Source organism: Balaenoptera borealis, assembly GCF_965194805.1.
Source record: "Balaenoptera borealis genome assembly, chromosome: 8".
NCBI classification, from domain to species: domain Eukaryota; kingdom Metazoa; phylum Chordata; class Mammalia; order Artiodactyla; family Balaenopteridae; genus Balaenoptera; species Balaenoptera borealis.
In genome coordinates this window covers 39,954,310-39,969,489 of record NC_138865.1, presented here as the reverse complement: position 1 = coordinate 39,969,489, position 15,180 = coordinate 39,954,310, and the positions used below count along the sequence as shown (strand labels likewise).

The 15,180-nt window shown below is 42.9% G+C and overlaps 1 protein-coding gene across 3 annotated transcripts in view; it reads right to left on the bottom strand.

Moving 5' to 3' along the window:
- SLC28A3 (solute carrier family 28 member 3) overlaps positions 1–14,018 on the bottom strand; it is a 61,576-nt gene extending 47,558 nt beyond the window's left edge. For 2 of the 3 annotated variants that reach the window (XM_082401182.1, XM_082401184.1), the window contains exon 1: positions 12,985–14,018. In XM_082401182.1, the coding sequence (XP_082257308.1) occupies positions 12,985–13,062 (78 nt within the window). In that variant the 5' untranslated portion in view covers positions 13,063–14,018. The remainder of the gene's footprint in view (positions 1–12,984) is intronic. The other variant, XM_082401183.1, reaches the window with a different exon arrangement.
- Between the last annotated feature and the right edge of the window lie 1,162 nt (positions 14,019–15,180).

The following is a 15,180-nucleotide window of genomic DNA, read 5'->3' as shown; positions in this document are numbered from 1 at the left end:
GAAATGTAACTTTATAATGGGATGGTCGACTTGTCACCACCCTAACCAAGTCATCACCAATAGTGGAGTTAAATTTCTCCAAAAACACATATGTATATGTTTTCCTTTTTTCACATGTGGTTTCCAGATCCTGGAACTAGCTAAAAGTCGTATAAATGTAGAATTGTACACTCCAAGACATCACTGCCCTTCTCCTGCTGGGTTGTCTTTCACTCTTATCTTAGTTTTTCATATTTGCACTTGATAATGCGTGATTATTTCAGCCTGGTTCCAATTTCCTGTTATTGTTTCTTTTGCTTTTCTTTGACTTAGGCTGTTGTTTGAATAGTTGAAGACCCTCCCACAAGAACTTCTACTATACATTTGAGAGGGAGAGGTCTCAAGACACGCATGGAGAAGCTAATCCTAAGAGCAATAATATGACAACATCTAGACTTCTTACTCTGGGCCAGGCACAGTGCTCTGTGCTTTCCCATGCACTACCTTACTCAACCCTCTTTTCCCTTGATTTTCTAATAGTTGCATCTTTATCAATTTTTTAATGTGTGAAGCCAAGAATTCTTCTCCCATTAAAAACCAGTTTTCTGGGCTTCCCTTGTGGCGCAGTGGTTGAGAATCCGCCTGCCAGTGCAGGGGATACGGGTTTGATCCCTGGTCCGGGAAGATCTCGCATGCCGCGGAGCAGCTAAACCCGTGTGCCACAACTACAGAGCCTGCGCTCTAGAGCCCGCGAGCCACAACCACTGAGCCCACGAGCCACAACTACTGAAGCCCGTGCACCTAGAGCCCATGCTCTGCAACAAGAGAAGCCACCGCAATGAGAAGCCGGTGAACCGCAATGAAGAGTAGCCCCCACTCACCGCAACCAGAGAAAAGCCCGCACGCAGCAACGAAGACCCAACACAGCCAGAAACAATAAATAAATAAAATAAAATAATAAAATAAATTTAAAACAAAACCCAAAAAACAGGGGCTTCCTTGGTGGCGCAGTGGTTGAGAATCTGCCTGCTAATGCAGGGGACACGGGTTCGAGCCCTGGTCTGGGAAGATCCCACATGCCGCGGAGCAACTAAGCCCGTGCGCCACAACTACTGAGCCTGCGCGTCTGGAGCCTGTGCTCCGCAACAAGAGAGGCCGCGATAGTGAGAGGCCTGCGCACCGCGATGAAGAGTGGCCCCCGCTCGCCGCAGCTAGAGGAAGCCCTCGCACAGAAACGAAGACCCAACACAGCCAACAATAAATAAATAAATAAACAAAAATTAAAAAAAAAAAAAGAAACAAAGCAATGAGCAAGCATCCTTGAGTATATGTATTTATTAAAAAAAAAAAAAAACAGAAAGCAAAAAAGAAAAAACCCAAAAAACAGTTTTCTATCTGCACTTACTGGTTGCTACCGTCTGAATGTTTGTGTCCCCTCAAAATTCATTGTGTTGAAATTCTAACCCCCAAAGATGATGGTATTAGGAAGTAGGGCCTTTGAGAGTTGCTTAAGTCTTGAGGGTGAAGCACTCATGAATGGGAATAATTAGTGCCCTTATAAAAGTGAGCCCACAGAGATCCCTAGCCCCTTCTACCATGTGAGGACACGGTGATTTCAAAGGTGCTGGCTCTAAACCAGGAAGAGGGCTCACACTAGAACACTGACCGAGCTAACACCTTGATCTTAGACTTCCGGTCTCTAGAAATAAATTTCTGTTGTCTTTAAGCTACTGAGTCTGTAGTGTTTTGTTATAGCAGCCTGATCAGACAAGACACTGGTTCCATTTTTTGCCTCATATTCACTCTTGAACCCATGCCAAAATGGCTTTCATTCTTACCACACTATGGAAATCACCCTTGCTAAAGTAATCAATGGTTTCCATTCCCCTAAGTCCAGTTTTCATCGTACATAGTGGACCATTTACTCCTTAAAATATTCTTGTCCCTGACTTCTGTGATCACATTTTGCTAGTTCTTTCCTACCATCTGTACGTCTCCTTCTCCTTTTCCTGTACCGTATAAGCCTTTTCACTCAACCCTTAATGTTACATATAGTTCCTTGGGGCTCCGTCCCAAGCATTCTCATTCATTCCTTTAATAAATACTTACTGTGCACCTACTATGGCGTAGAAACTGTATTAGTTACAGGGCATTGCATTACAGTCCCTGTTCTCAGGGAGTTTAGAGGAAAAGCTGTCAACCATAAATTATTTAATTGATCATTAATTGTAGTCAGTATAAGGACTATTAAAAAGTTCGAGGTACTACTTCTACGGGTTAACTGGAGTAAACTTGGCTGTGTCTGACATTCCAAAGATGCAACCCATTTAGTCACAGGGGAACCGGAGGTACTCTTATAAGCAAAACATCTTCCTACAGTTGAGAAAAAAATTAATAAACAAGGATAAAATCCCTTTGAATTTCTCAGTTGAAATTAAGATTCTTCTTACTCTCATTTCCTTCTCTGATTTGTTTTAGTAGGCAAATCTCCAGTCTGTCTGATGGGATCAAAATTCAGATGGTGAGGTGACTGTAGATTGTGTTTTGTTTATAAAAATGCTTTCACCATGGGCCACAAGGCTGGTGGTGGTCTTCTTTCTGTAGGGCTCCTGACTGTCAGCCAAAGATCGAAAGATTAAGAAATTTACTCTAATATTTATAATATACAAAAGCTATGAAGGATGTAATAACACTTGTCTGTGAAGCAATTTAGTCAGATTAGTCACTGAAAGACTTATTTCTAATATTTAAATTTATTTCTTAATTTTATTTCTAAAATTAAGAGCAGAATACATGGCTTCAGCTTTTATTAAAGTCTATTATTGGAGTAAGACAGAATAAGAAGGAAGGAAAGGGAAATAGGGAAGGAGAGATACAGGTGGTGTCAAGAGACATCAGATATCATTAATGACACCTTCATCTTGTAACTTCATCTTGTATTATCTTGAATAGCCCCTAAGCTATTCAAAATCCTGCTTTGCATTTGCAACCATTGGTTTATACAGTGGGTGTTACAACTTGGGACCTTCCTGCAAGTTCAGTGAAATCGTCTCCAAGTCTACTTTTGGTTCCTGCTTCAGCCACTCTCCAGCCCTCTTTATGTAAAGGGGTGTTTTAGGGAATCCCCTGGTGGTCCAGGACTCTGAGCTTCCACTACAGGGGGCCCAGGTTCGATCCCTGGTCCGGGAACTAAGATCCCTCAAGCCACGAGGTGCGGGAGTGGGGAAGAAAGGTGTGTTTTATGCCAAAGCCTGAATCACCTGCAGGATAAAGCCTGGGTCAGTTACCTGATTCTTATGTTACTGTGGGGAGTTACGGTCATTTCTTTCTAAGTATTATCCTTACTTAGAACTGGAGTATTTTATACCAGTAAGTTGCACATCATTATGTCATAGGCATTTGAATTTGCTCACAGTTGGAAAAAATTTGCTTTTTGGTGATTTCTAAAGTCACCTTGGTCATCAAGCACTTCTTTCCAGGGAGTGCTGATTAAGTAATTAAGTGCTAGAAACACATTGAATAAACTTAACAGTGTATAAAAATTTTAAAAGAAATTCATTTGATTAAATAGAACATGAATCAAAATGAACCAGAATATCTGTAAATTACTTTCTACAGTGCTTTGAAGAGACACAGATGTTGAGGGCCGAGCTCTCCAGTGTGCTAGAGACCTCAGGGACATGAGATTTTATGTTCAGTTGACATGGTAACAATTCAGATCTGCATGTTGGCATCTCTCACAGTTTTTCTGTCAGTGGAGTCCAGTATTTGCTATGAGAAGAGACAGACTTCACACCTGGAGTTCAAAATTTGGTTTGGCGTGCACCAAAATAGCCTCCCCACGTAAATGGTTTAAATAATAGTTGCTGATACTTGAGCACTTGCTAGGTACTAGTGCTTTACATTAATCTCCCAAAAGTCTTATGATGCAGGGTATTAGTACCTATTTTGGGATGAAGAAATAGGTATAGAAGTTAGGTCACTTGCCTAAATGGCAGACCTGGCAGCCTGGCTCTGAAGCCTCAACCTAAGGGGTTTTGCCCTCCTTGTAATGACTTAGTATGTAGCTTTCAGTCTCAGTGTCTGTGCCCTGCTGTCACCCTCACTTTCCCACCCGCCCACCAACCGTCTGGCTTTTTTCAGGAGCTCACCCCTTTCCTCCCTCTCCCACTTCCTCCTTAACAAGAGGCCCCTTGCCATCTGCAGCCAAGGTCAGAACCACATACGCTGTGGTCAGTGCTTGGAGCACAGCAGGCTACTTCTTCCTCCCACCTGTGCTTTTCTAAATTCTTCCTTTCCCACTTCTTTCTTCCCTCTTCCCTGACCTCAAGACCTCATGCTCTGCAGGGGAACAAGGAAGCGGCTGTGTGGGTCAACAGAAAGCCTCACATTTGCTGGCTCCTAGAAATATCTTTTCTTGACTTTATGCCCTGCCTTGCTGGCTCCAACATACCCTGTGCCTAGACCTTTGCTCCCCAGCTGCTTCATCTGTCTGGGTCTGACCAGTCCTCAATTAAGCAATTAAGTAATTAAGCAATTACTTTGTTTCAAACCTCCCTGGCTGCACAAGTCAGACCAGTGCTCTCTAAACAACTTCCTCCTTGTAAGTGTTCCGGAACCAATGGACTTGAGTGGATGAGAAACTCAGAATGCAGTAATGAGAATTAGAAAAATAAACATTCTTGGGGCTTCCCTGGTTGTGCAGTTGTTAAGACCCTGCGCTCCAAATGCAGGGGGCCAGGGTTTGATCCCTGGTCCGGGAACTAGATCCTGCATGCATGCCGCAACTAAGATTTCACATGCCACAACTAAGGAGCTGGCGAGCAGCTACTAAGGAGCTGGTGCACTGCAACTAAGGAGCCCTTGAGCCGCAACTAAGGAGCCCGCCTGCCACAACTAAGACCTGATGCAACCAAATAAATAAATACTTTCAAAAACTCTTTAAAAGATAGCAAAGTTATAAAGTGATATGACTGACAGGGTAAAATGATTGGTACATTTCCAAAGCTGAGCAGGTCAGCAAAATAAGGTAACTGGGTGGTCCAGAAGGGGAGCTGTTATGCCTGTCTTGGCCCCTTTTGGACTGTGACACTTTTTCATGGTGCAGAAAGCCTTGTCTCATATTAATGGGTAAATAATGAGGCAAAGTGGGGTTGTCACTCTCCCAAAGTCCAATTCCAAGATAACTGTCATTATTTGACCTGTCTTGCAGTTCCTCAGAAGATACCACTCACAAGGCGTGTCTTTATTTAATCTAAGTTAGAGCTCACCTGATGCTATTTCCCTGGGGGCAATCGTTTAAGGCAGGTGCCTGCCTGAGGTGGTGATAACAGTTGGAGAAAACAGCAAGATAAACAAAAATGTAAAGGAAAAGCTGGGGAATGAGATATCCATAAGGGACTTTGAAAGGCTCTGATATTCCTGGGAAATTAGAAGCCCAGGGACATGCCCGGAGTCATGTTCATGCTTGAGAAAGACCTGAGAAAAATCAAAGTTCTCATCTCTGGCTGGTGTTGAAACTCAACAGAAGCAGGGAGTAAAGTAAACATAGAATTGTAGCCAGCTTGCCTGAGCACTGAAGGCAATCTCCCCAGCAGGCACACAAAGACCTCAGCAAAGCCTGGGAGATTTGGTTCCAGCCACTTGGGAATTTATATCGGATCCTTAACTAATCATTAAACTAACTGAGCAGAGGCTTTAGTGGCCACACATGACAATAAATGCAGACTACATAAAATTATTTCAGTTAATTCACTAACGAAACAAATAGTAACAATAATGACAACGGCAACAAACAGCAACAACAATAAACCCTGGAGAAACGGGGATGTATCTGTTTTCCAGAATTGCCACATTATTTTTCGTTTTTTTAAATTAAAGTATAGTTGATTTACAACGTTTTGTTTCAGGTGTACAGCAAAGTGATTCAGTTCCGTATATATATTCTTTTTCAGATTATTTTGTTATACGTAATTAAAAGATATTGAATATAATTCCCCATGCTATACAGTAGGTCCTTATCGTTTATCTATTTTATATATAGTAGTCTGTATCTGTTAATCCCAAACTCGTAATTTATCCCTCCCTCTCCGCCCTTTTCCCCTTTGGTAACCATAAGTTTTTTTTGGTTTTTTTTTTAACATCTTTATTGGAGTATAATTGCTTTACAATGGTGTGTTTGTTAGTTTCTGCTTTATAACAAAGTGAATCAGCTATACATATACATATATCCCCATATCTCCTCCCTATCGCGGCTCCCTCCCACCCTCCCTATCCCCGTCTAGGTGATCGCAAAGCACCGAGCTGATCTCCCTGTGCGATGCGGCTGCTTCCCAATAGCTATCTGCTTTACATTTGGTAGTGTATATGTCCATGCCACTCTCTCACTTTGTCCCAGCTTACCCTTCCCCCTCCCCATGTCCTCAAGTCCATTCTCTACGTCTGCCTTTTTATTCCTGTCCTGCCCCTAGGTTCTTCAAAATCTTTTTTTTTCTTTTTTTTTTAGATTCCATATATATGTGTTAGCATACGGTATTTGTTCTTCTCTTTCTGACTTACTTCACCCTGTATGACAGACTCTAGGTCCATCCACCTCACTACAAATAACTCAATTTCATTTCTTCATTAGTTTGTTTTTTATGTCTGAGTCTATTCCTGTTTTGTAAATAAGTTCATTTGTATCATTTGTTTTAGATTCCACATATAAGTGATATCATATATTTGTCTTTCTCTGTCTGTTTTACTTCACTTAGGATGATAATCTCTAGGTCCATCTATGTTGCTACAAATGGCATTATTTCCTTCTTTTTTATGGCTGAGTAATATTCCATTGTATATATGTACCACATCTTTTTTACCATTCATCTGGTGATGGACATTTAGACTGCTTCCCTGTCTTGCTATTGTAAATAGTGCTGCTGTGAACATAGAGGTACATGTATCTTTTTGAATTACACTTATTTCCAGATATACACCCAGGAGTGGGATTGCAGGATCATATGGCAACTCTGTTGTCATGTATTTTCTGTGTCTTAATTTACTTGTGGGGAAAAAAAAGCATCTAGATAGCTCTAGCCAAGCTTGTCCTGAGCTATGTGTAAACATACTCAGTTATCTGAGTGTGATTCATGCTGACCTCCCTGATAATGTGTTGAAGAAACAGTACTCTTCCAACCTCAGAACTTATATATTCAAAGAATCTGGGTTCAAAGTCTATGCCAACATTCCAACACTTATATGACCTCCCAAATGTTGAGCTCCATTTAACAATCTCTCCAAACCTGACTGGCTCACCAGGTGAATCATGGAGTGAGCCGGCCTTCCTCGGTGTATGTGTAGAGTAGAGGCACAATTCCAGTCTAGGGCTGTCTCAGGATGTTCATAAGTGGGTCCTACCCAACTGATGTCAGAGCAAGGATGGGCTGTGTACCTCTAATGGCCACTCATGGCAAGATCAGTGTTTACTTGTGGGCAGGAGGACACTTGTGCTGGGATTCTAAGGGACACCCTTCAGGAAAGGGGTTCGTTCAAAAACTTGCCTGGATTTTCACCCTTAGAAGTTCTGAGTTTTATCCCACCTCTCCTGCTGTCAATTTTCATCTCTTCCTTTTCTCTGGATCCTTTCCCCTTCTTTGAGTGTGAAGAAAAAATCTTTCAGTTGCCCTATTCTGAAAAAACTTACCCCAAAGATAGACTCTTGGAATGTGCGGTATTTGTCAAGTGAAGAAAAGATTTTCTTTTTAAAAAGTGATGGTGAAATAATTGAATGTCCATGTAGAAACACAGAAAACTTGACTCTCATCTTACACTATACATAAAAATCAGTTTCAGAGGGACTAGAGGCCTCAATGTAGAAAGCAAGAACAAGCTTATAGAAAATATGAGAGAGTATCTTCATGATCTTGCAGGGTAGAAAGTGATTTCTTAAACAGAATATATAAAACAAACACCTGATAAATGGGGCCGCAATATAATTAACTTTTGTTTATCAAAATGTTGAAGAGCGAAAGACAGCTTCAAAGTGATAGAAGACTTTCATTTTGAAAGAGAACTCTTTCAAATCAATAGGGAAAAGACAAAATCCAGTAGAGAAAACAGACAAGAGACTTGAGCAAGTATTTCATAAAGTAGGCATCTAATGGCCAATAACACAGGATAATTAAAATCAAACCTCCCTAATATATGACTATTGAACAGAATCACTGAAATTAACAAACCCGATAAATGTTGGTGAGGTTATGGAGTAATAGGAACTCACACTCTGCGGATGGGAGTATAAACTAGTAAAACCACTTAGGAAACCAGTCTGGCATTATTATCAAAGTTGAAAGTGTATATGTATTCCCAATGACCTAGTGATTCCACTCCTAAGTATAACCCCAAAATAAAAGTGTTATTCACCAGGAGACACGTACAAGAATATTCATAGCTGCCTTTGTTATTTTGAAGTTCCCCAAAGCTCCAAACTTAACGAGGCAAAGTCCACTGACAGTAAAATAGATAAATTGTGTAGTGTTGGCGGAGAATACTGTGTATCAAGGAAATTGGATGAACTCTGGTTACACACAATACTATGGCTGAATCTTAGAAATATAAAACTGAGCAAAAGAAGCCAGATACAAAATGATTCATCTTACCTAATTCCATATAAATGTTTTAAAAGAAGCAAATAATTTTTCTTGAAATTTTCTATTTATATAAAGTTCAAAAACAGGCAAAGGCAGTGTTTAAGGATTCATAATTAGAAGTTAAGGCATAAGGCAAAACGGGGAAGTAATTACCACAAAGATGGGAACCTCGTTATCCCTGAGGGAGGGGGGCAGTTGAACAGAATGTGCAGGGCAGGGGTGTCCGAGCTGAGGGATGGCAACGTCCTATTTCTTGACCTGGGTGGCACTTTATAATATGTTGTCTATTTGGTTTTATGTGTTTTTCTGCATGTGATAATTTACAATGATAAGAAAAACCCTGCCTACAATTTCCATCTTGCCTCTCCCGAGCCGGTCCCTCTTCTCTCCTCTCCTCTCTGCCAGAGGAATGTCCTTTCTGTCCTCATTTTCTCCAGTCTCTTAACTCCCACTTATAACACAGACTGTCCCGGCCCTCAGCCCCGGTCACCAGTAATATCCTAATTAGCGAATCAGATGAATGTGTCTCCTACATTCTGTGGGGGGGGGGGAGTCTTTGCTGTTCACCTTGTGGTTCTCTTTCCCCTCTGCTTCCCCAGACCTTCCCTCCTCTGGTTCTGTCCTCTCTGTCCCTCTGGCTTCTCTGTTTCATCCTCTGACTTCTCTGACTTTGCTGCTCCTGAAACACTGGTGCTTCCCAGGTTTCCCTCCCCGTGGTCTTGTCCACACCCTGGCCACCTGTGTGCTAACAGCCCCCAAACGTATAATGTCCCCTTCCAGCCTCCAGGTGCAGGTGCGCCTAAAGCGTCCTGCTCCATCTCCATCTGTATCTGGATGTTCGACATCATCTTAATTTCAACCAGCAGCCTCAAAATGAAGTCATTCTTTTCCTTGCTCCAACCCGATTCCTAGATTTCCTATCTACGTAAAGGGAATCACTTCCAAGTGGATATCTCAAGCTAGGAATGCGGACTTTAACCTGTCCTGGCACCAAGAGCTACTGTTACTATGTTCACACTGTGCTAGGCACTTGCTACGGTCTGAATGTTTGTGTCCACACACCACGCCCCCCCCCACCCCCCCCCCCCCGCCAAATTCCTGTTTTGAAAATGTCATGCCCCGCATGGTGTATTAGGAGGTGGGGCCTTTGGGAGGTGATTAGGTCATGGGGGAAGGGCCTTCATGAATGGGTTTAGTGCCTTTATAAAAAAGACCCCAGAGGGACTTCCCTGGTGGTCCAGTGGTTAGGACTCCATGCTTTCACTGCTGAGGGCATGGGTTTCATTCCTGGTCAGGGAACTAAGATCCAAAGCTGTGCAGTGCGACCAAACAAACAAACAGAAGCCCAGAGAGCTCCCTTGCATTTTTGGCCATGTGAGGACGGGGCCCTCACCAGACATAGAATTTGCTGATGCCGTGATCTTGGACCTCCCAGCCTCCAGAACTGTGAGAAATATGTTTCTGTTTATAAGCCACCCAGTCTGAGATATTTTGTTACAGCAGCCTGAGTGAACTAAGACAGCATTTTAAAAAACATATATTACATATATTTTTCGCATATATTACAGAGGAGGACGTGGAAGTATTCGCAGGCAGAGCAGCTCTGACTCCTCGCCCTGACTTCTGCCCAGTTCCACTGCAGCGACCTCTTATGAGCACAAGTATTTTCCCCCAGCGTCAGTTTCCACCGCCTCTAACCTACTTCTGATCATCACGCTAACCTCCTAACTGGTGTCCCAACCACACACAAATCTCTTTCCATTTTTTGTCCATCTTTAACAGGGCTAGTAGAGTACTTTAATGATTTGATAGTGTAGATTTTTTTTTTTTGGCTGCACTGAGTGGCTTGCGGGATCTTAGTTCCCCGACCAGGGATTGAAGCTGGGCCCCCAGCAGTGAAAGTGTGGAGTCCTAACCACTGGACCGCCAGGGAATTCCCTAGAGTGTAGATTTTGATTGCTTCCTTCTCAAATGCCTAGACCACGTGATCTGACGCCAGCCTGCCCCCTTTCCCTACTCCCCAGCCCCAGCTTTGCATCTTCTCTACCCCAAGCACACAGGCTCTTTCAGGCCCCTGGGCCTGGGTACAGACAGTTCTCTTTATTTGTGATGCTCTGCTGACGCCCCTCCCTGTTCAACTGGGAAATCCCTGCCCAGCCTTAAGCCCTAACTGATGTTCTCCGAACATCTGTGATGCAAGATTAGCATATTATTCCTTCTTGAACTCGTCTCCCTCTCTAGCAGTGGCCACATCCAGGGGGCAGTTAACAGTCTTGCTGAGTAGATACGTGTCTCTGGAAATTCTTGTTGAAGGAGGAGCACTGGACGAATAACCTGGTCAGCGGTTGTTGGTGCTGGTGTGTGGTACTCTGCTGGGTTTGAGAGGCACGGCTCTGCACCCTGAGGCCTGGAGATGCTCTGCTGTGGGAGGAGAGTGTGAGGGATAGAAAACAGGGCGGCTTTCGGGGGCTCTGTGTCTTGCTCACTGACCACGGGCAGCCAGCTGCTGGCAACAGGCACCCTTCTCCATTGCAGATGCCTTTCTCTTGCTGCCATATTCACTTTGACCCTTTATCCCATTCCATCCCTTCCATTCTTTTGAATCAGAAAAGTCTCCCTGCTTTATGCTTTTTTTCTCACTTATGATGGCGATCAGGATATGCCACCCCAAATATGCCACTTTGGCTTAAATATGCCATACTTAAGCGGATAGAGGAAGAGCCGAGAGCTCTTTCTGTGTCTGCCTTTTCTCATTTGCCTTCAGTTCAAAATAATTCTTAGAAGATATCTCTGCTCTTCCTCTATCTGCTTAAAAACAGGGCATAACTTTCCCTCGTGCGAGTGTTGCCCTCTCCCATAACAGACAGAGAACAGCCATTGTCACTGGAGACAGAGATGGCGAGGAGATACCTCATGGTCAAACCTCATCTTCCAGTAGTTACCTCCATATATTTCCTCATCACTTTCCCACAATTTATTGGCCCTAAGAGACCAAGCACTCTTTCCTTTGTCTACTCACTTCTCCACAGTTTATCTCCTTTTTAAAATAGTATATAAGCCTCTGAGTCGTACTGCTTCTTTGGGATGTTCCCTTCTTTTCTGTGAAGCCTTCTTCTCTGTGACTTTTATGTGTACAAAAAATTAAAAATATTAATTAATATTTTTATTAATATGCCTTTGCTCCTGTTTATCTGCCATTTGTCAGTTTAATTCACAGACCTCAGGAACTGAACATTAGCGGGTAGAGGGAAAGATTTTTTCCTCCCCTACACTTATCATCTATGAGATGAGCATGACTGTGACACATGCACAGACAACTAAACCGAAGATCAAGGAAGTTACAATAACTTGTGAGTAGAAGACTCAGGACTTGAGTCAAAGCCTTTTTACCTTCCTTGTTCCTTCCTTTGTTAGTGCCTAAACATTTGTTTTGCCTGTTTATTGAAGCTGAAGCCCAAGGGATTGCTGACACCTGCTCACGTGAGCTTCCCATGTTAAGTGTCAGGTTAGGAAAAGAAGTATACTTGGGTACAGCCCTGAAAAATCCCCATCCCAGACCCAGTCAGAAAAAAGCCTGGTGATTTATGGTGACAGGACTTCTGTGGCACCTAGCCCTGGGCTAAGCAATGTTAGTCACTCAGTGAGTTTTGGATGATGACATGAGATGATTTGGGTACCTGCCCCCCGCAGCAGGGCAGGTACCCAGGCCACCATCTGACAGGGGCTCTGAGACCTGGTTTAAGAGAAAGGGACCCTGAGGTGCTAACTACATCCAGGATCTGGATTCTTCCCCATTCTTCCCCTCTCACCAGTTCTTTGGGAGAATGTCTGTAGGTAAATACTATATCTGTGGACTTCTCTGGTGGCGCAGTGGTTAAGAATCCGCTTGCCAATGCAGGGGACATGAGTTCGAGCCCTGGTCCGGGAAGATCCCACATGCCATGGAGCAACTAAACCCGTGCGCCACAACTACTGAACCTGCACTCTAGAGCCCATGCTCTGCAACAAGAGAAGCCAACGTAAGGAGAAGCCTGCGCACCGCAATGAAGACCCAACGCAGCCAAAAATAAATAAATAAATACATTAAAAAAAACAAAACAAAACTATATCTGTGCCGTATGAGCCCTAAACACAAGTAGGAGAGGATAATCTTGTCTTTATGTGGCAGGGACAAAAACAGTTTCGGTTAAGAGACTTTTCAGGTTTGTCAACCTGAGAAGAACCCAAGAAGGAAAAATAAAAGGCTTAAAGAGTGCCATTAAAAATCTTATTGCATTCCAATAATCCCTCTGCTGTAGTTAAGGAACTTGCCAGAAAGGCAAGGAAAGAGCATTACTTCCATTTACTTGGTCTTAAACAGGATGAAAGGTCTGCTCACCTGAAAGCCAGTGTTGCTGCAGCCCTCGGCTGTGAGGACTGCCGTCCTCTGCAGCTCCAGAGAGTTTTTGCTGCTCATGGATTTGGCTGGGCTCCGAATTCTTTTCAGACGTTTGGGCTGGAGATCCCCTGTACCTGTGAAATAGAACACCGCCTCTGCTGAGGTCAGGATGCCACCTGCTATTGTAGGAACCTGGCCACTGCTTCAGTTTGGAAACTTCGATCAAAGTCTCCTGGTTGGGGTGAGGCAGGAGTGGCAAGGGGCGGGGTGGGCACTTCCAGATCAGGTCCACCTACTTCATTAATCCTTCTCATTATCCTCATTCCTGAGGACCCATTTTCACTCCGGGAAGAAGACTCCTGTGCTGCTCAAAACAGAAAAGGACATTTTCTCTACAGTCTTGAGGGAAAGAATCTGTTTCCTGTGCTGGTGCTGGGCACTGGGAGTGGTTGGTGGCAGAGAACATAAGGACTGGCTGCTACCAAGTGACCAGGATTCTGTGCTAGGTCCCTGCTTGGGACATTATATATAGTGGTCTCGGTTTCTCTTCGGAACACGGGAAAACTGAGGTGTCCCTGAACATCACCTCAGTTAACACCTCAGAGTAACAGAAACTGACGGTTTGCCCAGGGCCATTTGGCCAGTAAAGGGTCAGTGAGAAGTCAAATTCAGGTCTGGTGGATTCCAAAGCCTTTTTTGTTGTTGTTGTTGTCCAAGGGTCAACTTTATTGGTATTTTTTTCTTTCTTTTTTTTTAACATCTTTATTGAAGTATAATTGCTTTACAATGGTGTGTTAGTTTCTGCTTTAAAACAAAGTGAATCAGTTATACATATACATATGTTCCCATATCTCTTCCCTCTTGCATCTCCCTCCCTCCCACCCTCCCTATCCCACCCCTCTAGGTGGTCACAAAGCACCGAGCTGATCCCCCTGTGCTATGCGGCTGCTTCCCACTAGCTATCTATTTTACATTTGGTAGTGTATATATGTCGATGACACTCTCTCACCCTGTCACATCTCACCCCTCCCCCTCCCCCTGTCACATCTCACCCCTCCCCCTCCCCATATCCTCAAGTCCATTCTCTAGTAGGTCTGTGTCTTTATTCCCATCTTGCCACTAGGTTCTTCATGGTCTTTTTTTTTTTTTTTTCCTTAGATTCCATATATATGTGTTAGCATACTGTATTTGTTTTTCTCTTTCTGACTTACTTCACTCTGTATGACAGACTCTAACTCCATCCACCTCATTACAAATACCTCCATTTCATTTCTTTTTATGGCTGAGTAATATTCCATTGTATATATGTGCCACATCTTCTTTATCCATTCATCTGATGATGGACACTTTGGTTGCTTCCATGTCCTGGCTATTGTAAATAGAGCTGCAATGAACATTTTGGTACATGACTCTTTTTGAATTATGGTTTTCTCAGGGTATATGCCTAGTAGTGGGGTTGCTAGGTCATATGGTAGTTCTATTTGTAGTTTTTTAAGGAAACTCCATACTGTTCTCCATAGTGGCTGTATCAATTTACATTCCCACCAACAGTGCAAGAGTGTTCCCTTTTCTCCACACCCTCTCCAGCATTTATTGTTTCTAGATTTTTTGATGATGGCCATTCTGACTGGTGTGAGATGATACCTCATTGTAGTTTTGATTTGCATTTCTCTAATGATTAAGGATGTTGAGCATTCTTTCACATGTCTGTTGGCCATCTGTATATCTTCTTTGGAGAAATGTCTATTTAGGTCTTCTGCCCATTTTTGGATTGGGTTGTTTGATTTTTTGTTATTGAGCTGCATGAGCTGCTTGTAAATCTTGGAGATTAATCCTTTGTCAGTTGCTTCATTTGCAAATATATTCTCCCATTCTGAGGGTTGTCTTTTGGTCTTGTTTATGGTTTCCTTTGCTGTGCAAAAGCTTTTAAGTTTCATTAGGTCCCATTTGTTTATTTGTATTTTTATTTCCATTTTTCTAGGAGGTGGGTCAAAAAGGATCTTGCTGCGATTTATGTCATAGAGTGTTCTGCCTATGTTTTCCTCTAAGAGTTTGATAGTGTCTGGCTTTACATTTAGGTCTTTAATCCATTTTGAGTTTATTTTTGTGTATGGTGTCAGGGAGTGTTCTAACTTCATACTTTTACATGTACCTGTCCAATTTTCCCAGCACCACTTGTTGAAGAGACTGTCTTTT